General features: G+C 44.6%; 1 protein-coding gene across 6 annotated transcripts in view; it reads right to left on the bottom strand.

The window, feature by feature from the left end:
- PCNT (pericentrin) overlaps positions 1–26448 on the bottom strand; it is a 201463-nt gene that overhangs the window by 69234 nt on the left and 105781 nt on the right. For all 6 annotated transcript variants that reach the window (XM_088476398.1, XM_088476400.1, XM_088476402.1 and 3 more), the window contains exons 23-24: positions 24051–24271; positions 23590–23752 (exon numbers count right to left, since the gene is read on the bottom strand). In XM_088476398.1, the coding sequence (XP_088332524.1) occupies positions 23590–23752; positions 24051–24271 (384 nt within the window). The remainder of the gene's footprint in view (positions 1–23589; positions 23753–24050; positions 24272–26448) is intronic.

Below are 26448 nucleotides of genomic sequence, written 5' to 3'. Positions count from 1 at the left end.
AGAGATCGGGATGTTATCTTTAGTTTGGCCTTTACGAATGGTCCCCTGCAGTGGAATGGATCTCGGATTTCCGTGTTTCCAGACTGCCATAGAGATTCAGAAAGAGAGCACAGTTCTCAACTATAATAAGGCGTCTGAGAGACCTCAACATATCTTATGCCATGATTTATCCATCCAAATTGAGGGTGGTTGCTGATGGAGAAACTAAAATCTTTGCATCCCCACGGGAAAAGACCCTGTGGCTAGACCGGCGAGGCTCCCGTTGGCCAAGACTGAGCCTTACATATCTCCTTTATGTTTGTTTGATCTTTTGAATCGTTTCAAATATTCGTATACGTACTGACTTTTTATAGTTGTAATGTGTCCAATGTTGTTTGTAGTGTCAAAACACATAGCATACAAAACAAATTGAAATTAGCATGTTATGTTACAAAGAATAATTTTTAGTGGAGAGCTCAATTTTTTTTAATTTTTGAAGTCCCGGGTATACATTTATAGACCTGGAGACCTCATTTGTGTTATGCCTTTGGACCATCACATATTTTGCCCTATTTACATTGTGTAGGTAGTGGGGTAGGGGTAGAAATTACCGTAGTTTGATTAATATAAGACGTAGGGACTAAGGGGGGGGGATTGTTTTGGGATGAGGTATGCCATAGTTCGGGCTGGTATACAGGGTGGGGAGGTGGATGAAGAGTGCAAATTGTTGGGTGGTTTTTGTGCTGTTTTGGTTATGTATCTTTCAGAAGTGGCAAAGTTTGTATTATTTGAGGGCTGGACGAGATTTTACATAAATACTACAATATTTTAAGATGGCGTCACAAAATGTTAATTTTTTAGTTTGGCATGTTAGAGGGTTAAGCGACAAAATCAAGCGCTCACTGGTCATTAGACAGATTAAACAATATGCAGCGGATATTATTTGCCTACTAGAGACACACTTAGTTGGACGAGGACTGATGTCATTAAAAAAACCTTGGGTGGGCTGGGCGTATCACTCACACACATCAATGTCTAGGGGGGCCTCGAAACTAGTACATAAGTCAGTTCCCTTTGTATTAGAAACAAAGAAGAAGAAAAAGAAAACTCTTTTTGTGGGGGCACTCTATATGTAGAAAAAATTAGATATTTTTTAATTGGATCTCTTAAGATCAAACAGACTGACAGAACATACAATGTGGTGCTGTGTGGGGACGAATCACGGTCCTCCTCTCAACACTAGCACCAGACAACACATATTTTTATATAATAATGAATAAAATTCTAATTCAAGTAAAATAGATCAAGTGACTCCTAATTGTTTTTTATCACTTAATTAAACATCTGATCTCTCACCGTACATGTGAATCTATATGTACGTTTTTATGGTTGTGGTAATTATCAGTTCATCTCAGATGTTCCAAAATCCACATTGTCCATGAATAGTAATGACATTTGAACATTGATACTATCACATAGACCACTCTATTATTTCATAAGTATCTATAAATCCGCTCTATAGTTGTTAATATAGATGCGACAGAAACCAGATATCCCAGACATATAATATATACAATAATCAGTAATCATAAATAGCATTCACAAACAATTCTGTGAGAAATTTCTCATATTTGAAGATGGAATCACTCTCCTATTATGATACTAGATTAGTTTGTGAAAAGCGCCTGTATTGCTTAGGAGTAGTGATCTGCTTTTGATCATATGCCCGTCGGCAGTGATGAACAATGAGAGTCACCCACTCCCATACATGCGTTTGCAAAGTTCCCCTGCATCTGCTGTCAGCTCCCAGAGATGGAGCTGATGAGAGTACAGAAAGTAAAGATATGAAATAATAGCTGAGATCATAACAGTGATAACGATGGTATATAAAGCTCCATACGGTCAATAACAAAATAAATTTAAAAAGGAAAAAGATATAGATATATAACCTGAATCAATTCTTCAGATAACCTATGGGTGATAAATTCTTATGAAAAAAAGCACCAATTGATTAACCTGCTAATATATGGATAATTGCTGTGCTAAAATAGTAGACAACAATCAATCATTCGGTTAATACGTAAGCAGTCTCAATCAATTATTCTATTAGTGTATAGACACTTACTATGCTAAAATAAGTAACAATAGTCAATTATCCTGCTAATATATAGACAATCTCATACTTAGGCAATCTCCGTCACTTATTCTGTTGATGTATAGACAGTTCCTATGTTTAAATGAATAACAGCAGACAATTATTCTGCTACTATATAAACAGTCACTATCCTTAAATGAGTAGAATGCAATTTATCCCTCTTTATATTTATGCTGGTAAGTATATTCAAGAAATAAGATTAGATACAGAGATAATATCTCTAGAATAGAGATGAGAATGAAAAGCCTCTGTTCCATACAAATCCAGCATATCTGCACAGGTATGTGCTTAGAGCAGTGAATACCTTGCAAAAAAAAGCCAGACGCCCTACTAAGAGGCAAAAAAGGTTCATACCTTGCTATCAGATATGGGGGAATGATTCCCTTGGTAAGGAAAATCCTTACTATCTGAAAAGGTAGGACCTGAAAGGAGAGATATAGTGTATCAAACCTTTAATACTTCATGATTCCAGAGAGAGGGATAGCTGCTAGCACTTATGGGGATCTGGTTAGCATGCTCCCAGATGTCCCTTGCATGACCGACGCGCGTTTCTCCCAGCAGGCTTTGTCATAGGTCCGTATGTGTGCGTGTGTCTGTTGCTCGTTATAAGCGGAAGTAAGTACCCTTTGTATGATCGACGGGCTTCTCCTCCAATAGCATCTTGCTGGGGGAGTGCTTGGAGTAGTCACGTAACACTAATGACGTACTAAGTTAGGAGAATTCCCCAAGTCAGCTGTAGGTGGGCGGGGCCAACTCGCGCTCTCATTCCGAGAGCATACAGGCAGTTATTTTCTCCACCAGTTTTATCATAGGAGAGAGCATCATATTTAATATATCCGTCCTTTAGCCATACTTCCAGGCTAAACCATGATATTGGCATATAGCATGTGATGTATGTTAAATATATATTATTATTGGTTCTACCACTATATACATCCCAATAACAATGAGTAGTGGCAGATTACATATTCCACAGTGAATGGGGAGACAGATACTATCTCATTCTGTTAAACTTAACACAAGAGAGAGAGAAATCCATATATTGAGTCACTCTCTAACAAATTATTAAAACTGCATATCTGTACATAGACAGACACCATGCAGTGTAATGAGAAGGAAAACTCCATATGTGCCCACATATAGTCTATATGGATCATTTCAATAGAGATAAATATGCAGACGGTTTGTTAATATATGTACATGTGTACAAAATATGTGAAGATATAGATTCATGTACGTCAGAGTACTAAGGTTCAAAAGGAGTATTAGAGTCACTTGATAGGGGAAGGAGCATATTGGGACGCTAATACCAATAATTTTGCCAATAACATTAGTAGAGTCATGTACATAAGCGATGACTTATATGGAAATTAGACTGCTCTGTCAATCACGGAAGGGAGATCTCCTTATTTATGATATAAAAAGTGTATGATGACGTGCTCCACATTTACACATTAAAATTTCCAATAAATTATTTATGAAATGGAGATAATAGGATATTCAAAATGTTGTCTGATTCGTATACGGAATGTCATCATGATGTATATTCAATAATTACAGAAATACACTAATTAATATTCTCGTTTAAACCGTGCGGAGCAAGTGTCCTAAGTAAAAAAATCCACTCACTCTCCTTACGCAATAATGTATTTGTCATATCACCGCCACGGATGCCTAAATTAATTTTCTCCAGACCGTACACGCTAATAACCTTTGCTTGTCCTTGATGTTTAATGGAGACATGTCTGGCTACTGTGGTAATCTGTCTCATTTTGGCTTTATCAGTTTCCACATTTCTTATATTGCCAACGTGCTCCAATATTCGAGATTTCAGTTTACTTGATGTCATTCCCACATATCTCTGTCCGCAGACGCATTCTATACAGTATATGACTCCAGTTGAATTACAATTAATAAATGTTTGGATCTCTCTGGTCTTTCCAAATCTGTCTTCGATCTTTTCTTTTTTTATCATGCATGTACAGGCCCTGCAATTCCCGCAGGCATAAGATCCTTTAATTTTTCGGGTTTTCTTAGTCACTCTTTCAAAGTGGCTGTGGACTATAGAGTCTCTAATATTCCTTGACCTTCTCCAACTCATCAAGGGTTGGTTTGATAATTCCAGGCTCAGGTCTTCATCCATTAAAAGGATCGGCCAGTTTTTAGTGGCTATATTTTTTATTTCTTGGCTAAAGTTACCCACGAATCGCATTTTTTCTTTGCTGTTAATCTTCCCTTTATTGGGAGGAAATATCAAATTTTCTCTCCTCGTATCAGATGTATATTGAATAGCCTTTTTGATAGAACGATGGCTATATCCTCTGTCTCTCAATCTTTTAGACAGTTCAATACTCCTTTCTTTGAAAACTTTATTGTCAGAACAGTTCCTCCTCAAACGAAGAAATTCTCCCTTTGGAATATTAAGTAATGTAGGAGGGAAGTGTGAGCTTGTATTGTGTAGCAGGCTATTTGTAGCCGTGCTCTTGCGGTACATGTCCGTGACGATATATCCATCATTGCCCTTGGTCAATTTGAGATCCAAAAATGTCACAGATGTCTGACTTGCCTCAAATGTCAGATTTAAATTTAGGAGATTGGTATTAAGTATTGAAATGAATTGTATGAGTATTTCTTCCGAGCCTTTCCAGATGAGCAAAATGTCATCTATGTATCTGATCCATAATATGACATTTTCCGTAAATACGTCGTTCACCTCGCAGAAGACAAACTCTTGCTCCCACCACCCTAAGTATAAGTTGGCATACGTGGGTGCACAGGCTGCACCCATTGCTGTGCCCCGTACTTGAAGAAAGAATTTATCGTTGAACGTGAAATAGTTTTTATTCAAAACAAATTCCAGTAATTCCATCAGAAATTGGTTGAAATCTCTATCATCTCTCATGCTTAGGAATTGGCTAACTGCTCTTAGCCCATTACAATGATTGATGCTTGTGTATAAAGACTCAACGTCTAAAGATGCAAGGAGCCAGTCGTCTTCTAATTTTATTCCTGTTAATTTTCGTAGCACATCTGAGGTGTCCTGTACATATGAAGGAAGACCAAGCACAAAGTCTCTCAGGTGTATGTCTATAAAGGTACTGGCCTGTTCATTTAATCCCCCTATGCCTGACACTATGGGCCTTCCCAGTGGTTCCTCCTTCCTCTTGTGCACCTTCGGCAGCATGTAGAACGTTGGTACTTTGGGATTTTTGACTGTTAAATATTCAGCTTCCTGTTTATTAATGACTCCTTTTTTATACGAGTCATTAACCAACCTATTATAGACTGTCTGGAATTTTCAGTGGGGTTCATCAGAAGCTGTTTATAACAACTCACATCTAGTAGTTGTCTCTGTGCTTCCTTGACGTAAAGTTGTACAGGCCATATGACCACATTTCCACCCTTATCTGAGGGCTTTATGATGACATCATCCCATTTGCCGATCTCCTTTAAGGCTTGTCTCTCTAGCCTACTTAGGTTGTTATTGAGCGGTGATTTATGCTTTACACGTTGATGTAGTGTATCCAGATCTTTAGACATCATTTCTCTAAATACTTTAATCTCAGGGCATATGATCTCCTGTGGGAAAAATGTAGATCTACGTTTGCAGGAGGGTCTCTTGTAGCAAACCTGGTCTATGGGGTCTTCTGAATGTATACCCTCTAGATCTTCCAAAATTTGGATTGCTTCCAACTCCTCTTCTGTCCAGAAATGAGAACTCATAGTGTCCAGATCTTTATGGGGAATCATGTCCCCAGGGAGATCAGCACTGGTATCTTGTGGAAAATTTACTAGCATAAGTTGATGTTTTTTTATGGCGTGAAATTTAGTTAATAATAGTTTCCTACAAAACAAATTAAGGTCCTTTTCCCATAGAAACCTATTGAAATGTGCAGTAGGGGAGAAGGAGAGGCCTTTTTTCAAGACGGAAATCTGGGACTCTGTCAGAGATTTCTCAAAGAGATTAATTATAAGTAAGTTGTCACTATCTGAAGCTATAGATGCTATTGGAGGAGAAGCCCGTTGATCATACAAAGGGTACTTACTTCCGCTTATAACGAGCAACAGACACACGCACACATACGGACCTATGACAAAGCCTGCTGGGTGAAACGCGCGTCAGTCATGCAAGGGACATCTGGGAGCATGCTAACCAGATCCCCATAAGTGCTAGCAGCTATCCCTCTCTCTGGAATCATGAAGTATTAAAGGTTTGATACACTATATCTCTCCTTTCAGGTCCTACCTTTTCAGATAGTAAGGATTTTCCTTACCAAGGGAATCATTCCCCCATATCTGATAGCAAGGTATGAACCTTTTTGCCTCTTAGTAGGGCGTCTGGCTTTTTTTGCAAGGTATTCACTGCTCTAAGCACATACCTGTGCAGATATGCTGGATTTGTATGGAACAGAGGCTTTTCATTCTCATTTCTATTCTAGAGATATTATCTCTGTATCTAATCTTATTTCTTGAATATACTTACCAGCATAAATATAAAGAGGGATAAATTGCATTCTACTCATTTAAGGATAGTGACTGTTTATATAGTAGCAGAATAATTGTCTGCTGTTATTCATTTAAACATAGGAACTGTCTATACATCAACAGAATAAGTGACGGAGATTGCCTAAGTATGAGATTGTCTATATATTAGCAGGATAATTGACTATTGTTACTTATTTTAGCATAGTAAGTGTCTATACACGAATAGAATAATTGATTGAGACTGCTTACGTATTAACCGAATGATTGATTGTTGTCTACTATTTTAGCACAGCAATTATCCATATATTAGCAGGTTAATCAATTGGTGCTTTTTTTCATAAGAATTTATCACCCATAGGTTATCTGAAGAATTGATTCAGGTTATATATCTATATCTTTTTCCTTTTTAAATTTATTTTGTTATTGACCGTATGGAGTTTTATATACCATCGTTATCACTGTTATGATCTCAGCTATTATGTCATATCTTTACTTTCTGTACTCTCATCAGCTCCATCTCTGGGAGCTGACAGCAGATGCAGGGGAACTTTGCAAACGCATGTATGGGAGTGGGTGACTCTCATTGTTCATCACTGCCGACGGGCATATGATCAAAAGCAGATCACTACTCCTGAGCAATACAGGCGCTTTTCACAAACTAATCTAGTATCATAATAGGAGAGTGATTCCATCTTCAAATATGAGAAATTTCTCACAGAATTGTTTGTGAATGCTATTTATGATTACTGATTATTGTATATATTATATGTTTGGGATATCTGGTTTCTGTCGCATCTATATTAACAACTATAGAGCGGATTTATAGATACTTATGAAATAATAGAGTGGTCTATGTGATAGTATCAATGTTCAAATGTCATTACTATTCATGGACAATGTGGATTTTGGAAGATCTGAGATGAACTGATAATTACCACAACCATAAAAACGTACATATAGATTCACATGTACGGTGAGAGATCAGATGTTAAATTAAGTGATAAAAAACAATTAGGAGTCAATTGATCTATTTGACTTAAATTAGAATTTTATTCATTATTATATAAAAATGTGTTGTCTGGTGCTAGTGTTGAGAGGAGGACCGTGATTCGCCCCCACACAGCACCACATTGTATGTTCTGTCAGTCTGTTTGATCTTAAGAGATCCAATTAAAAAATATCTGTAATTTTTTCTACATATAGAGTGCCCCCACAAAAAGAGTTTTCTTTTTCTTCTTCTTTGTTTGTATACATATATTTAACTCTTGGGGAGCACCGCCGGGAACACAAGTTATATCTGTTCACAGTCTTTTTGATGTATGTTTACATAACAGACGAGTCATTACCGGTTATATTTAATATGGTTGGCGAATTTAGAAAAAACGCGCCGAAAACCTGTGCTTGGACCAACTCTTCCAATTCCCTTTGTATTAGACCAGATACAAACTGATGTGGGGGATAGATTTGTTTTTATAAAATGCAGAATACACTATCATTATTGCTCCTAGCGGTATATATCCCTCCCCCATATTTGCATGAAGTTCTTAGAAAGGCGGCTGAGTTTATGGCTATGTTCCCAGGATTACCAATAATATGTGCCGGTGATTTCAATAATGTAATTTGTCGTTAGACAGACATGTTGGCACGGGCCAGGCTGGTAGAGACCAGGGGACTGGGTTTGAGAACATGGTGAGTGAGATGGGCTTACTAGATGCATGGAGACTTCGACACCCACATGAAAGGCAATACTCATACTTCTCCTCTACTCACAGATCATTTTCTAGAATTGACCTGGCCCTAGTAACACCAAACATTATGACTCGTATACAGAGGATCCACTACCAGACTAGGGGCATCTCTGACTACTCCCATATCTCACTGGCCATTGATTTAGAAGACCATAGAGGACAATCTTTCTGGAAACTCAATCCGTTTTGGCTAACACGAATGGGTGCTAGTCTTGAACTGGAAGCTGCATGGTCAGAATTTTTTTATTTATATAGTGAACAGCTTTTTCAACCCAATTTGTGAAATACTTTTAAGGCATATCTTAGAGGTACGTCGATACAGAGAGTAGCCAGCCTTAAATCATTCTACAAAAAACAGGAGCTCGAATTGAAGACAATGTGTAGAACGCTGGAACTGACCTACCTTTCGGATAACTCTGAATCTAACAGACAGGATTGGGTAGATGCGCAAAAAGGCATGGAAAAACTGCTTGGAGGATAAGGCAAACTTTAAATTGCTATTTTTTCTCACCTCCAATATGCCTCAGGGGATAGACCCGGATCATACTTGGCCAATTTAGCCAGAGGCGAGAGACCATCCATAAATGTAGCCTAAATTATTGACTGCGATGGAGTGGTATTTAATAAGGTACCAGATATTGCCAAAGAATTTGCTAAATATTACCGTCAATTGTACAGTTCTCGTTTAGATGATGGGGTACAGGATATTCACAACTATTTGGCAGATATATCTCTTCCAAGACTTAGTCAAGAAGACCGTGACCTATTAGACTCCCCGATAACCATAGAAGAGATTGAGATGGCCATTAACTCCTTTGCCACCGGAAAAGCTCCAGGGGTGGATGGAATCCACCTAGAGTTGTATAAGAAACATAAAGCCTTTTATTTGCCTTGCCTGCTTAATCTTTTCAATCAAATATATGAATATAACAAGCTTTGGGATTCTATGTCAGAAGCTTTAAGGACGCCTCACAAACAGATTCGTAAAGGCCCATATCGCTATTGGCTAGTGATGTAAAGGTAATAGCAAAAATTCTAACTACCAGAATTAACCAAGTTATACTACAACTGGTTCACCCAGATCAAACAGGCTTTATGCCTGGCAAATCAACTGCCATTAATCTCAGACGCCTGTTTACCTACTTGCAAATGCCCCGCGATGATGACTTAACATCTGTCATTATGTCTCTTGACGCCGCTAAGGCATTTGACTCAGTGGAGTGGGAATACTCGTGGGAAACACTGGAGAGATTTGGGATTGGTCCGAGATATATAAAATGGGTTAAATTACTGTACTCGGCTCCAGTGGCAATAGTTGCAGTAAATAGATTTGTCTCCTCCCAGTTCCCACTGTTCCGGGGTATCAGGCAAGGCTGTCTCCTATCTTGTTCGCCCTTGCCATTGACGTGCAAAATTAGAGCCTGCCCCCATATACTAGGACTTATCTACTTTAGTTCCCACGGTAACATTGTGTTATATGCAGACTATATTTTATTGCTTGTTTCAAAATATACAGTTTCCATGCCGCATGTTTTAAGTATTATAGATACATTCGGTAGATACTCCGGTTTACGGATAAACTGGGACAAATCCTACGTACTTACATTTGTAGATTCTGGCCCAACTGATTCACTTTTACGATTCTCGCTACAATGGGTAAATTCTTTTAAATACCTTGGAATGTGGATTTCCAAAGATCCCTCGCGGTATCTGCCCCTTAATATCAACCCCAGCTGGAGTTTATTAAAACTCCAATCTCTGTTTGGGGCAAATTACCACTCACTATGACAGTCCGGGTTAACAGTTAAAATGGTCTTGCAACCCAAACTACTGTATGTTCTACATCATTCCCCAATATATATCCTGAAGCAAATATTTAAAAAGATTGATGGTCTGCTTTCCTCTTTAATTTGGTCTAGCGGGAGAGTTCGAATCAACACTGATACACTGACTAGACAGATTCAGGTGGTCTGGCATTGCCCTCATTCAAATTATAATATTATGCCTCGCAACTGGCACAATTGTGGGAGTGGTTACAAGAATTACAGGCAGATTCAATGCTTAACTATATTATGGCTGGGGGCAGCACAGGTCTGTCTCCAGTTCAACTACTCCTTAGCGATAGTTTGATAATTGTCAGAATCCCCCGCTTTAAACAAGCTGTAATGATTTGGAGATTGCCCTCGCAGATTCTAAAGGTGGAGGGGTTAGATCCAGATACCCGCGGTTAGCTCATGCGAGGGAGCTTACTGAGCTCTCTTGAGTTACAAGTTGGGAAGGTAGGGGAAAATGGGGAGTGACATCTATTGGGCAATTATACCGAGAAGGGTATCTGAAATCATTTCAACAAATTCAGGATGAGTTTATAGTCCCTGGGTAATACTTTTATGGATTCCTTCAATGCAGGCATGCACTTAATGCTAAACTCGGAGGGGCTACTCTGCTTCTCCAAGACTCGCTGCTTAAAATAATGACGACATCTATTAGGTTCTCGCCGCCTGATTTCTATTTTATATAATAAATTATTGGATAGGGATCACGACTCAGATCTAGCGCATATTAGAGAAAAATGGGTAAATGATGTTGGTGTACTCTCGGATGAGGCATGGCAGGAAGCCCTGGCTAGTCCATGCAATGCCACAGTATCGGCTCGATATCAGCAGATGCAGTTGTTTATACTTCACAGAGTATATATGACACCTACTAGGCTATACGCAATTGGGGGTAGGGCAAATACACAATGTCCTAAATGTAATTTACCAGAGGGAACTTTTTGGCACCTTATATAGCAGTGTCCAAAGACAAACACTTTCTGGCAAGAAAATTATATATCATTATATCAGATTATATTATTATTATTATATCAGAGACGGGTATATCACAAGATGTCCTCAATCCGGTATCCTGTATTCTAGCTAATATTGAAGTAGATTCTATTGATAAATACCCTGAACTATTTGTAAACAATGTGTAGGCTCGCTAAGGTGTGCATAGTGAGGGAATGGATGGCACCTTGCGGCCCGAACATCAGCACATGGCTATCGTTGGTAAACCAAGTAGTTTCCCACAAAAAATATGTATATATAGCCAGGAAATCAGAAAATACCTTAAAATTTGGTCTAGATGGATTAAATCGTCATATGCTCGTCATGCCAATTAAAAGTCTGTTGGTGATTAGTTATTGCTTACTGAGCCCTGATGATACATGTCAAACATTTGACATAATACGTTTTCCTATGTATAATGCTTAAATTGTGATTTAGTGTGACATACTTATTTGTGACTCGTTTGATGGGAATTGAACGTAAATGTCCATGTTGGATCGCTTCAGAAATAGTTTTTTCTATATATCTCGAGTTGATGTTTTAAACTCCAACGAAATATGAGACTACGTCTGTCCTCTTTGAAAAAGTATATATAAATTTATTGTACAGCAAATGTCATTACATCGTTTTTACGACAATTCAGCACTGTAATTTTATGTTTGTAAATGTTTATTAAAAAAATCAATAAAAATGTATTGAATAAAAAAAAAAAAAAAAAAGTACACTGAACATTCTGCCATTACCCACAAGGCAAGGCACATTATCATCAGCAGTGTGTGAGTGTAATAGGAGCAGCACCAGACACAGGGAGGGTCACAGAGTACACTGAGCATTCTGCCCTATTACCCACAGAGCACATTATTATCAGCAGTGTGTGAGTGTAATAGGAGCAGCAGCACCAGACACAGGGAGAGTCACACAGTACACTGAGCATTCTGCCCTATTACCCCAGAGGGCACATTATTATTAGCAGTGTGTGAGTGTAATAGGAGCAGCAGCACCAGACACAGGGAGAGTCACACAGTACACTGAGCATTCTGCCCTATTACCCCAGAGGGCACATTATTATTAGCAGTGTGTGAGTGTAACAGGAGCAGCACCAGAAACAGGGATGGTCACACAGTACACTGAGCATTCTGCCCTATTACCCACAGGGTACATTATTATCAGCAGTGTGTGAGTGTAATAGGAGCAGCAGCACCAGACACAGGGAGGTTCACACTGTACACTGAGCATTCTGCCCTATTACCCACAGGGTACATTATTATCAGCAGTGTGTGAGTGTAATAGAAGTGGAAGCACCAGACACAGGGATGGTCACACAGTACACTGAGCATTCTGCCCTATTACCCACAGGGCACATTATTATCAGCAGTGTGTGAGTGTAATAGGAGCAGCAGCACCAGACACAGGGAGGTTCACACTGTACACTGAGCATTCTGCCCTATTACCCACAGGGTACATTATTATCAGCAGTGTGTGAGTGTAATAGAAGTGGAAGCACCAGACACAGGGAGAGTCACACAGTACACTGAGCATTCTGCCCTATTACCCCAGAGGGCACATTATTATCAGCAGTGTGTGAGTGTAACAGGAGCAGCACCAGACACAGGGATGGTCACACAGTACACTGAGCATTCTGCCCTATTACCCACAGGGCACATTATTATCAGCAGTGTGTGAGTGTAATAGGAGCAGCAGCACCAGACACAGGGAGGTTCACACTGTACACTGAGCATTCTGCCCTATTACCCACAGGGTACATTATTATCAGCAGTGTGTGAGTGTAATAGAAGTGGAAGCACCAGACACAGGGAGAGTCACACAGTACACTGAGCATTCTGCCCTATTACCCCAGAGGGCACATTATTATCAGCAGTGTGTGAGTGTAACAGGAGCAGCACCAGACACAGGGATGGTCACACAGTACACTGAGCATTCTGCCCTATTACCCACAGGGCACATTATTATCAGCAGTGTGTGAGTGTAATAGGAGCAGCAGCACCAGACACAGGGAGGCTCACACTGTACACTGAGCATTCTGCCCTATTACCCACAGGGTACATTATTATCAGCAGTGTGTGAGTGTAATAGAAGTGGAAGCACCAGACACAGGGAGAGTCACACAGTACACTGAGCATTCTGCCCTATTACCCCAGAGGGCACATTATTATCAGCAGTGTGTGAGTGTAACAGGAGCAGCACCAGACACAGGGATGGTCACACAGTACACTGAGCATTCTGCCCTATTACCCACAGGGCACATTATTATCAGCAGTGTGTGAGTGTAATAGGAGCAGCAGCACCAGACACAGGGAGGCTCACACTGTACACTGAGCATTCTGCCCTATTACCCACAGGGTACATTATTATCAGCAGTGTGTGAGTGTAATAGAAGTGGCAGCACCAGACACAGGGAGAGTCACACAGTACACTGAGCATTCTGCCCTATTACCCCAGAGGGCACATTATTATCAGCAGTGTGTGAGTGTAACAGGAGCAGCACCAGACACAGGGATGGTCACACAGTACACTGAGCATTCTGCCCTATTACCCACAGGGTACATTATTATCAGCAGTGTGTGAGTGTAATAGAAGTGGCAGCAGCAGACACAAGTTAATGGTGGTTAACTTTTCAATATGTGCTCTCCACTTCACATAGGGAAATGCCCACTGCACCTGTCGGACAGCTTACAAGTCCCGTCCACATCATGTTTGGAGGGTGATTGGGACAGCAGAGGAAAAACTCAGTTTCTGGGCAAGGTTTAGAGTACTTATCGCCCCGGTTGGGATCTTCACTGATTGAGCTTCCGGCATTGGGATTTGAGCCGGCAGCTATTCAGCCGTCAGCATTTCATACCAAACCCATATTAAAACAATTGGGCAAATGATCCCTTAATCCTGCGTCAGGCGCACCTCAGACTCCCAGGTTCGGGTACCTGTTATAAAATAGTAATTAGCACCTAATTAACTCAATTCTAACGTTCTTGAAGTGATCAGTGACCTTCATTAGGATGTACAAAGAGAGAATATATGGAAATCTGATTCACAAAACCACATTTATTAACCTTAAAGCAAGTAAAACAAAAATACTAAATTTTAAGAGGCGCAGTATGCCTAAGCGACCACCCTGGACAAACCTACATATTTCCGCAAAATACCCACAACCTTTGTAATTTTCATTCATAAAATGAGCAAAATAAAAAGAAATACGTACCTTCAAAAGTCGGACAAGTTCGGGCGCAAAGAGCCTGAGAGGCCAGGAAGGTCACTACTGCACTCCACGCAGGCGGCGGGAAAACTGACTAGGGGGGTTTCAAACAGCACCTAGAGATAGGAAGGTACTAGGAAGGGCAGGCCCCTGCGCCCCATGCGGCGGCGTAGTGAGATAGAACAGCTTTGAGGCGCCTGTCAGGCCAGCTGCGCCTGACGCAGGGTTAATTCAGTAAAAACATGTCCGCAAAATCACAGCAAAATTGCACAATTGTAAAAGTAATAATAAAAGCTTCATACAAAGTAACCCGCTCTCATGGAATGTAACTTCTCTATGCACATAGAATCTATTTGTATCCTTTCCTCACTTCAATATATCAGAGGCACTCTGCAATAGTAATTTTGCTCAAAACAAATCTCCGTGGATAGCACAGTCCGGTAATAGAGTGTGTGTCCCAATGTTGTGACCACATATACATATGCAGGTCTCCAAAATGCTCGTTTAGTTAGTGGAAACGTGTGGGTCACTGCAGATAACAAGAGATATGGTAAGAACTTACCTTTGTTATCTCTGTTTCTACGAAGTCCATAGGGTCCACAGGGTGACCTTGGCGTATAGCTGGATCCTGGATCCTCGGGCACCACGGAGTTAAAGCTTTTAGCTGCTCCCAGGAAGCCCTTGGGTCCATCCTCCTCTATACCCCGCCCCCGAGCCACAGGCACCTCAGTTGGTAAGCAGCCATGGCCGGAGGAGGAGACGAAACAGAGAGAAGGAAGACTGGAACACACAAGAACCATACTCACAGAAATGGGAGATGGAAAACCGGTGACCAGTCACAGAGCCCATATGAAGCCAGGTGCGTCAGGACAGGTGCCCTGTGGACTTCGTAGAAACAGAGATAACAAAGGTAAGTTCTTACCATATCTCTTGTTTTCTACTTCAGGGTCCATAGGGGTCCACAGGGTGACCTTGGGGATGTCCCAAAGAAGTCCAACTAAGGGCGGGGACGCACCTGTGCTGAGAGGAGAACCCGGCGCCCAAAGGATGCATCCTGAGAGGCAAAGGTGTCAAACGCATAGAACCTCAAAAAGGTCTGAATGGAAGACCAGGTGGCCGCCTTACACAGCTGAACCACGGCTAGCAGCCCAAGAAGGGCCCACAGACCGAGTGGAATGAGCCTTAACAGAGGCTGGAACAGGTAAACCCTCCTGCACATAAGCCTCAATAATAACAGAACGAAGCCAACGGGCTAGAGTCTGTTTGTTGGCAGGCCAACCCCTCTTGTGAAAACCAAAGAGGATAAACAAAGAATCAGACTTCCTCACAGAACTAGTCCGGTCCACATAAACCTGGAGTGCACGGACAACGTCTAAAGAAGCCTCCCCAGCCGAAAGATCAGGCGACTGAAAGGCTGGTACAACAATTTCCTGATTAATGTGGAACCTGGAAACCACCTTAGGCAGGAAATCAGGACGAGTGCGGAGCATCGCTCTGTCCTGATGAAAAACCAGAAAAGGGGGACGACAGGAAAGCGCCCCCAAATCCGAAACCCTCCTGGCAGAAGCAATTGCCAAGAGGAATCTTAAAGGTTAGCCACTTGAGCTACACTGACTCCAAGGGCTCAAAAGGAGGACCCTGTAAGGCCCGAAGAACCACCGCCAAATCCCACGGGGCCACAGGTGGCACAAAGGGAGGCTGGATTCTTAAAACACCCTGGAAAAAGGTGTGTACATCCGGCATAGCAGCAATCCTGCGCTGGAACCACACCGACAGAGCAGACACGTGCACCTTCAGTGAGGAAAGACGTAATCCTAAGTCCAAACCCGACTGAAGGAAACCCAGAATACGTGAAACCCGGAACACCTGGGGATCATATTTTCTGGCCTCGCACCACTGAAAGTAAGTGTGCCACACTCTGTGGGAGATCCTCGCGGAAGCAGGCTTGCGCGCCCTCAGCATGGTGGTAATAACGGAGCTAGAAAAGCCCCGAGACCTCAGGACGGCTGTCTCAAGAGCCACGCCGTCAAAGATAGTCGACCCAGATCCGGGTGAAGACAGGGCCCCTGAGACAACAGGTCCCGCCGTTGAGGTAGGAGGTACGGAGCGTCGATGGACAGGCTCCGCAGATCGGAGTACCACGGCCTTCTGGGCCACCAGGATCAGTGTGCCTCCGTCCTGCTTGAACTTGCGCAGGACTCGAGGCAGCAGAGATATCGGAGGGAACAAGTAAGCAAGGTGAAACTGCCATCTCACCGACAGCGCGTCTATCAGACTTGCGCCTGCGTCCCTTGTCCTTGACCCGTACATGGGCAGCCTGTGATTGTGACGGGACGCCATCAGGTCCAGCTCTGGCAGCCCCCACTTGTCCACGAGTAGTTGGAATACCTCTGGATGAAGCGACCATTCCCCGGGATGCACGTCGTAATGGCTGAGGAAGTCTGCCTCCCAATTGAGGACTACGGGATGAAGACTGCCGAGAGAGCTGGAAGATAGCGCTCTGCCCAAGCCAGGACGCGGGACACCTCCGACATCGAAGCTCGACTGCGAGTCCCTCCTTGGTGATTGATGTACGCCACCGTGGTGGCGTTGTCTGACTGCACCTGAACGGCCCTTTCGTGAAGAGCGGTGCCGGACGACTGCAGGGCTCTGTACACTGCCCGCAGTTCCAGGATGTTGATGGGAAGAATCGCTTCCTCCGCCAACCAACGACCCTGAAGGGACAAGGAGCCTGTCACCGCCCCCCAACCCCGGAGACTGGCATCTGTCGTGAGCAGAACCCATTCCGGGATCCAAAAGGGGCGCCCCTCGAGGAGATGAGCAGTCTGTAGCCACCAGGCCAGGGACAGACGCACCTCCGAGGACAACACCAGCATCTGAGAGCGGATCCTGTGTGGCAATCCGTTCCATTCCGAAAGAATCAGCCTCTGCAGGGGCCTGGAATGGAACTGGGCAAACTCCATGTCGAATGCCGACACCATGGACCCCAAAACGCTCATCGCTGAGTGCACCGACACTCTGCCACTGCTCAGACAACTGTGAATCCGCAGCTGTAAGGAGGAGACCTTCTCTGGAGTCAGAAAAATCCGTTGCTGACGAGAGTCCAGCAGGGCCCCCAAATGAACCATCCGCTGTGATGGGATGAGGGAGGACTTCCAGTTCATCAACCACCCGTGCGCCTGTAAACAAGCGACCGTCAGGTGGAGATGCTGGATCAGTACCTCCGGGGAGCTTGCAAGCAAGAGGAGGTCGTCTAGATACGGTAGGAACCGTATCCCCTGGCTCCGAAGGTGAGCCGCCATGACCGCCATCACCTTGGTAAATACCCTTGGTGCCGTGGAGAGCCCTGAATTGGTAGTGGAGAATAGCAAACTGCAGAAACTGTTGGTGCGATGTTGCTATAGGCACATGGAGGTAGGCGTCCTGGATATCCAGGGAGACGATATAATCCCCCGGTTCCATCGCCAGAATGATGGAACGCAAAGTTTCCATCCTGAATTTGGGAACCCTGAGAAACCTGTTCAGGGACTTCAAATTGAGTATGGGGCGATGAGAGCCATTGGGTTTCTGCACCAGAAACAGCGTAGAGTAATACTCCATCCCACGTTGAGACTGTGGTACGGGTATAATGACCCCCGCCGTCAGCAAGGCCTCTATGGCTTCCTGAACCTGCAAGGTCTTGGTTTTGTCCTGAGAAGGACTTGTGCAAAAAAACTGGCAAGGCGGCCTGTGCCGAAAAGACAGTGCGTACCCCTGGGAGACCACTTCTCGCACCCAGGCATCCGTGGTGGTATTGTGCCAGCACTGGGCGAATTGAAGAAGTCGGCCTCCCACTCTGGGGTCCCCCAGAGGGAGGCCCGTCCCATCACGCAGAAGGCTTATCTTCTGGCTTGGAAGAAGGGCGCCTAGCACTCCAGGCTTGCTTCTTTGGCTTTGAGGCGGTCTTGGGTGCGGACTGCCTCGGGAAAGACTGACCCTTTGCCCTGCCCTGAACCCGAAAGGAACGAAAGGCCGAGCTCCGGACCTTAGCAGGTGTAGTAGCTGAAGGGAGGAAGGCTGACTTGGATTTCGCCAGGGTATCTACTATTTTGTCCAGGTCCGGACCAAATAGTAATTCTCCATTAAAAGGTAAGGCCTCCAAGCCTTTCTTTGAATCCGCGTCTGCTCTCCAAGACCGCAACCACAAGGATCTACGAGCAGACACTGCTGCCGCCGAAACCCTAGAGGTCAACAGGCTAGCATCCAAAGATGCTTCTCCAATGTAGGAGGCGGCATCTCTCATCTGTCCTAACAACGCCCTCTGGACGTCCGGAGCTTCATCCGTAAACACGTCCTCCAAGGCGTTGGCCCACCCCTCAATGGCCTTGGCCACCCAGGAGATGGCCATGGACGGCCGGGCTACCGCCCCTGAGAGAGAATAAATAGACTTTAAACAAGTCTCCACCTTCCTGTCCGTAGGATCCTTCAGCGAGGATATAGACGGCAATGGCAAAGTAGCACTCCTGATGAGGCGTGTTACATGGGAATCGACTGCAGGCGGAGTTTCCCATTTCTTATAATGCGCCTCCGGGAATGGATAATTGGACGCCAAGCGTTTCTGTGGCAGGAAACGCTTACTGGGTGTCTGCCAGGCCACCGCCATATGATCAGTCAACTGATCAGACAAGGGGAACACTGCAGAAGTAACCTTAGCTCTTTTAAAACTAGGATACCTCGACTTGGGAGCGGGGGCCTCATCCTCAATCAGAAGAATGGCCCGCACCGCCTTAACCAGAGCCTGCACATTGATGGAAGACTTACTGTCTACCTCCTGGACTGAGGCATCTGAGGCTGAGTCATCCTGCACCTCACCATCGTCCGAGGACCCCTCAGAATCCGGAAGATGCGCAGCCTGCGCCATGACTGAGCGTTTAGACGCCCTGGAGGGCACGTCACTGCGCAACATCGACTGAAAGGCCGAAGATGTTGCCGCCAAATCTTGGACAGTGTGGGAAAGCGCATCCACCCAGGGTGGAGGAGTTGCCACAGGAGCCTGAAACGGCACCACAGCCTGCTGCGCCACAGGGGTGGACTGTATATACATTGGCAACCCCACATAGGGACCAACAGGCTGAGACCCCGGGGGAGTCTGCAATAATTGTGGGACACCCGGGGGGACGTCGGGACCGACAGACGGTCCGCGATGGACACCAGCACCTGGGAAAACATCGCCCATGGTGGCTCCTGCGACATAGGAGGTTTAGACGTACCAGGGACCGCCTGGCACCGTCCGCACAGGCCGTCCTGTGACAAATCCTCCCTATCCACTCCTGCTGAACAGCGCCTGCAGGAGAACAATACCGGAGCCACGGAGTGCTCAATCTCCTCCTCAGACATGACAGACTATATAATTAAATATACAGTTATTACATAGGAAGAAAACATGCGCACTCACCAGTGTGCTGGACAACAGCCCACAATATGGCCCTGTGTAGCACACAACTGTATGTGACGGACCTCACAAATACGTGATCTATATAAGTGAGGTCAGTAGAAACACCCTTACCCCGCACACCTGTAGGGCTTGTAGGAGAAGGAAAGGGATAGGTATAGGCTGACAGTAAGTAGAAATTAGCACAGACAGGCAGCACTAGCAAAAGTCACATACCATGCAGGAAGATATACTCACTGCACCTTTCCACTACAATCAACCTGCCCAGATTCAGTGTCTGGGAGGGCTATAGTGCTGTGTACACTGTCCTTTTGCAGGGGAGAGATACACAGGGGGACCGGTTCGCGTGCTCCCTGAGAGTATCTGTGCTGCCACAGAGAAAATGGCTGCTGGAGACCTCAGAGGAGGAGTGGCCGAGGAATCTGCAGCTCAGCGACGCCAAACTACGTGCTGAAAGGCGCGCTGAGCTGAGGGGAGGAGCCGCTAGACAGGGAAGGCTTCCTCCCCTGGCTAGCATATTAACCCCCGGGTTGCCGGCATCCCGCTTGCCCCTTTATTCACCCTGGTGGTCTAGTAGTCTGGCGGGGTATGCCTCCAATGGAGGGGGAGCCCGCCGCCACCGCTAGTGCCCCCGGTCTGTCCCCTAGACCGGGGGCATGGGACTGCATTTAAAAGGAACCCGCGCACCGCCGCTAATCAGCGGTGCGCGGCTTACCTTGATCTCCCCGGCGTCTCCGGCAGCAGTTCCGGGGGAAACCAGAGTCCGGCTAGTACAGACTCTGGCTTCCCCCGCCGCGATCCCCAGTGCAGTACTGGCGTCGCGGCACCAGCAGGGAGGAGGAGAAGGAGCGGCAGCGTGGGAGTCTGCCGCTCTGGAGAAAAAAACTGAAATAAAAATAAAATAAATGTAACTAAGTTAAAAAAATAAAAAAGCTTTAGGGGGCTCCCCCGCAGTTTGACCCGACTCCGGCCGGGCACCAGCTTAAACTGAGGTGCCTGTGGCTCGGGGTATAGAGGAGGATGGACCCAAGTGCATCCTGGGAGCAGCTAAAAGCTTTAACTCCGTGGTACCCGAGGATCCAGGATCCAACTATACCCCAAGGTCACCCTGTGGACCCTGAAGTAGAAAAATGGCATAAGTATACTGCACATAGATGTACTGTACCCAATGGCTATAGGTCACACACACAGCTTGAGGTCACCTTGTCCAGTCCATGAATACACAGACTGCGCATAATCAGGACCACTAATGTTCTCACCCAGCTGAACTAGAGCGTAGAGCCCTGGGGGGTATTAATTAATGCAGCTCTGGGACTGAGCAGAACGGGCGGAGTCCCGGGCAATAATAAGGAGGGAGGAGGAGGCGGCCCCCTCCCATCACCCTTAGCGTCTCCTTTTTTCCACCTCTGTGGTTGGTCCCACCTAACATCCTGGCCCTGACATCAGCCGGCCCGATTCCCACGGAGAGAACATGGCGCCTGTGTCCCTGCTGCTGAGGGGAGGCCTGAGCCAGGTGCTGCTGCAGATAGCCTGGGTCGTGGCATCTGTGACTGGGAGGAGCCTGAGCAGTGAGGTCACGCCTGACTGCTCTGACGCTACATGCTAATAAGGGGCACTACTATGGCATGTGTATAAGAGACACTAAATGTGGCATAATGTGTATAAGGAGCACTACTGTGGCATGTGAATAAGGTACACTATTGTGGCATAATGTGAATAAGGGTCGCTATTGTTAGGCATCATTTGATTAAGGGGCACTACTGTGGCATAATGTGAACTATGTCAACTATGGGCATTATTGTGGCAAAATCTGAACTGTGGGTACTACTGTATAGCATAATGTGAAAAAAAGCCAAAACACTGGCATAACGTGAATTAAATGGGCACTACTGTGTGGCATAACGTGCATTACTATGTAGCATAATGTGAATAAGGGGCACTACTGTGACGTAATGTGAATAAGACACTACTGTGTGGCGTAGTGTAAATAAGGCATAATGTGAATTGTGGGCACTACTGTGTGGCTTATATTTTATTGGTGGAAATTACTTTAGTGGGTTGGCATATAGCCCTCCATGTCCCAGTTTGATATTGCCTCTATTGTTTATTTTTCTTTCCCTTTAAATTGCCCCTACATGTAGGACATGCTTTCTACCTGGCACACTTGGGGGTGGCACAGTAGCACACATGCTCCGGGTGCCAAGGCTACACGCTACACCCTTAGCTGGGAGCGGCAGAACGGTAGCCATCAGTTGAACACCTTTACATCCTAATGCAGTGAATAAAATAAAAAAATCCTACACAGAAGATAAACTGTGCCCTACTCCATGGGCATAAAATTAAAAAGGGGCATAGAGGGAGAGGAGTCAGAGACCAATAAGTCTGTAGGGTAGTTGTGCCCTGCTCCAGCACTAGCGCTCTCTATACCCCAAGGTACAGCAGCGTCCCCAATATTGATGAAAGAGAAATCCATAATTCAGTTGGTCAGGGGTGGCTGTTTGTGTGTGTAGTGGACTTCAGATTCCAAAGGCACCTCCTAGGATTTGCTTGGCCTGAGCTGTGTATGTGTCACACACCAATGGGGAACACTGGACCCTGTGGACGTCCCACAGCTGTCTCTACAGTTGAGTAGTGTTTAGAAGTTGTGGAATGAAGCATCCTCTATCCAGAACTAACATCTATGGACGCAAAAACATTCAACATATAAAACAGTAAATGTGTGTATGGAAGAGCAGATTGATGAATGACGCAGTCGCTCAGCCAATGATCCGTGCTGCTTATAATGAACATACATTGTCTGCGTCTTACACATTATGCAATTTAGCATGACATTTACAGCAAGTAAAAAGCATAATGGGCACCAACCCCTGAAGGTCTGGTATGTATAAAACAGATAATAAATTAGGTACAGGAAAAGCTGCAGTGTATAATCAGAGAGCTAGAAAGTGAACCGGCAATGGCAGAGACCCAATAGGAATGCAGAAGATTAAAATCCCTCACAGATGCCGCTACAGGTGTCAGAGTCTGTCTTATTTAGGCATTCCTTACAGAGAGAAGCCAGCCAAGAGAAGGTGCTGGCTGTCAGAGGATTAGTACATAAGCTCTAGGTGCCCACCACGGTCATGCCCACCATCCTGAAGCATGGCCCACTTCCTTACAGTGCCTAGTAGCTCCATCAAACCCATCCCCATTTACAGGGGGCTCAGCACCTCTTCTGTCCATTCAGGCCATGGTTATCAAGATCTGGCTATCATTGTAGTACACCACACTCCCAATGGTAGAGGGGAGACACTTGCTTGAAGCCCTCACCCTCCTGTGCCCTGCTCAGTATCTCCTCTAACTCTCTGCCTGATCATACCACCAGCAGGGTGTCCCCTGTAGCAACATGTGGCAGCAGCGTCCATATCCACCCCAGAGCTAATCCCTCGTAGAGAAGGAGGGCAGCAGCAGGTGGGACTGGAACACCACCTTCTAGCACATGGTACCACCTTCTAGCACATGGTACCCTGTAGCCCTGGATGCTGGTTATCATTGGGTAAAGTGAAAATAAAAGAACTAAAAATAAATATTTCAAAATGCTGACAAAGGCAGCTTATTCCAAAGCACTTCCCATGGCGTCCTGAGGCTCTATATGCTTCAAGTCCAGAGTCCACCATAGGAGAATAAACGCCGTAAATAAGCATTTGCTCCTTTAAAGCAAATGGAAAAACATTTCACGCCTTGTTCTGCCCTGTGCTGGCAGTTTGTCTCCTTACCTTGGGCTTTGTACAGTTCCATTTGCAGATGGTTCTTTGCCTCAGTCTCCTGTGCAAATTGCTTTAACAGGTCTTGATTCTGAATCACCACTTGAGCCATGTCCTGGTTCCGGCTTTTAAACTCATCCTCAAAACTTTTCTGTATTTCACGAGTCTGCTCTAACTGCATAAAGACATATAAGATAGATGGTAGGATTATGTCAGCTATACTCAAGAGCTGAACTAACCATGCTTTCTACCACTCTGTGCATGCTACTGGCCTAAAGTGGAGCGGATTTATGTGATTGCTGTTCATGGCCTAGCTATCTGCACATGTGTGACTACCAGGCCTGAGATCGACGAGGATACGAAACACTTACAAGCTACATATTTACTAACTAAAAACAGTGTAACTAGGATTTAACATTAAAATACTTTCAGCACTGTATACAATGATGTCATTAAATCAAATTTCTTCTCACCTGAAGCACGGAGTCAGAGACCATGTCTAGAAGTCTCTCAACAGCCGTCCGCAAACGCTGGCTCATCCGTACTATCTTGTCCTCATTCTCCAGGCCCACCTCCAGGCTTCCCAGCACACTGTCACAGATATATTCTGACAGGTCACAGCCCTCATCAGCAGACATCAGACTGTGTTCAGCCATAGTCTCACAGTCTGGACTTGTGCGATGTCTCTCACCTGCTATAGATGAAATCAGAATGCTCATTAGAGTGCGACAGGCATTTCTTATACTTGATATTTCTATAGTAACTATGTAGTAAAGTATTTTATTTTTTAAGTGTTTTATGTGCCATATATTTTAAAATGCTTCACCGTATATGATGTGGAAATGTTTTTATGTATAGAAGTGTTTTCAAATGTTTTAAATAGATTTCAAATAATTAAATATATCCCTGTGTTCTAGTGCAAACATTGCAGATCCCAGCATTGTGGAGCTTCCTTTCCCTCCCTGGCAGCACTGGCAGGCCTCATAGCTACTATGGCTGCTGTAAGCTGGTCGCCCATATTGGCACCTTTTCTTTAGCACCAGAGAAAATCCTATGAATCTTGAATTTTTTCATTGGTCCTTAGAGGGATGGGAGAGAGTTAGAACCCTGCGGAGGGGTTCATCGAGGTACATAAGACTAGAGATGTAAAGAAAAGAGTAGACTTCAGGGAGTCAGGGTGAAAAGGGGGGTATACCTACTGTATTCCTGTGACCGACACATAAGGGTTGTCACACTCATCCATCTTCTGGCTACAGATGCGTCCTCCTACATCTATCCTCAATATACCAGGCAGCACGAGATGCCTGGCGAGAGTAAGCCGCCAGGTCCCGTGCAACTCTGATAGCGTCGGGTGGCTATTTTTACCAGATATGCATCCAAGTGGCAATGTGATGCAACTAGGACGCGCCAGTAAACTGTGATTAATTTGATATGTGACAGTTGTATATCTGTGTGCGACTGAGTCTGTATGAACTTGGCGTGAAAAAAAGCTGCGGCCGCTGCATTGTAGCACTACATATAAAGATTCAGAGACTCCGTTGAACACAGATACACTAGTCTCACATATCAAATTAATCTGCATCGTCTCATTGTGCGTCCTAATCTGTAGCAGAGTCTCGGGCCATGCTCGCCGAGAGGGGCTGTTTGGCGAGACTGCCACAAAGCTGTGCGAGGACACAACTGTAGTGTCCAGAATCAGTCAAAGCTCTGCTTACTAAGCTGAAGACTTGATATGAAGCAAGCAGTTAGGATGAAGCCACAGTCATCAGCAAAAGAGGTGCTGCAGCAGCACATACGCCCAGAAACAAATTGTTCCAGGTTCCAGTGACGGAGCCTGATGGTGACAGTAGCTATCCTCCCACAACTGAGGGGAACCATGGTGGTGCATAGTTAACCCTTCTTCTGCGAGTACTTGGTGGCCAAGAAGCACCAGAAGCTCAAGACAAACCTTTAAAATGGACCCCAAGACTGTGTGGAAAGGCAAGTTCATCCCATCACAGATTGTAAACATTTAACACACTTTTTAAAATATTTAGCCCTTCCTAGTAAGTACCTTGAACTGTAGACTAAATGGGACCTTCCCCCAGTCTGAGATTTGGAGACATTTACAATTAAAGCACTTTCTACAAAAGGAGTGATGTTCGTACGGTGGGTTCTAGATCTTTGACTCCCTTTGAGGATTTGTGCCTTTCCCTTTGCCTCCGGCACATTTCCTCTCCAGGGGTTATGCACTCTAATTGAGCACATGTACCCTACTCTTCCCAAGTACGCTTAGGATTGGAAGCAAGACTTACAACTTGACCTAGAGGATTGCGATTGGAAACATTTTTTTCAAAAACACGTCTGCTAGTTCAGTTAGTGACTCTGTGACTGAGACACAATTTAAGGTTTTGTCCCGATGGTACAGATGCCCTCTTACGCTACCAACAATGTACCCTGGCTATCGGAGAAATGTTGGCAGTGTGAAATGGAGACAGGCTCCCCACTCCATATTTGGTGGGACTGCAGTCTCTTACGACCCTTTTGGAACCAGGTGATTGTGGACGAGTACACTTCCTGTGACTCCTCTTTTTGGCTTCTTCATTTATTCACTTGTCCTCTATCAAACTATAAAAAGTCCCTGTTAAAGTTTTTTTAAATAGCACCGCGAAAGCTGTTATCTCGGTTCGCTGGCGATCCACTTCTCCTCCCACACTCGAGGAGTGGTTTGCTTGTATAAATTTATATATGTCCATGGAAGACCCCCGAGTGGGCCCGGAGAGGAATCAGGAGTTTATCTCTACCTGGCACCCATGGTTGGAATTCAAGTCTTCTAGTACAGATTTAAAGTTCGCTGCTTGAGCCCTGATATTTTTCCCATTAGCCCTAATC

This window comes from Taudactylus pleione, unplaced genomic scaffold (genome assembly GCF_031769625.1).
Source record: "Taudactylus pleione unplaced genomic scaffold, aTauple2 ptg000188l, whole genome shotgun sequence".
Taxonomy (NCBI): domain Eukaryota; kingdom Metazoa; phylum Chordata; class Amphibia; order Anura; family Myobatrachidae; genus Taudactylus; species Taudactylus pleione.
The sequence above is the reverse complement of the archived record's forward strand: the minus strand, read 5'-3'. Positions and strand labels throughout refer to the sequence as shown.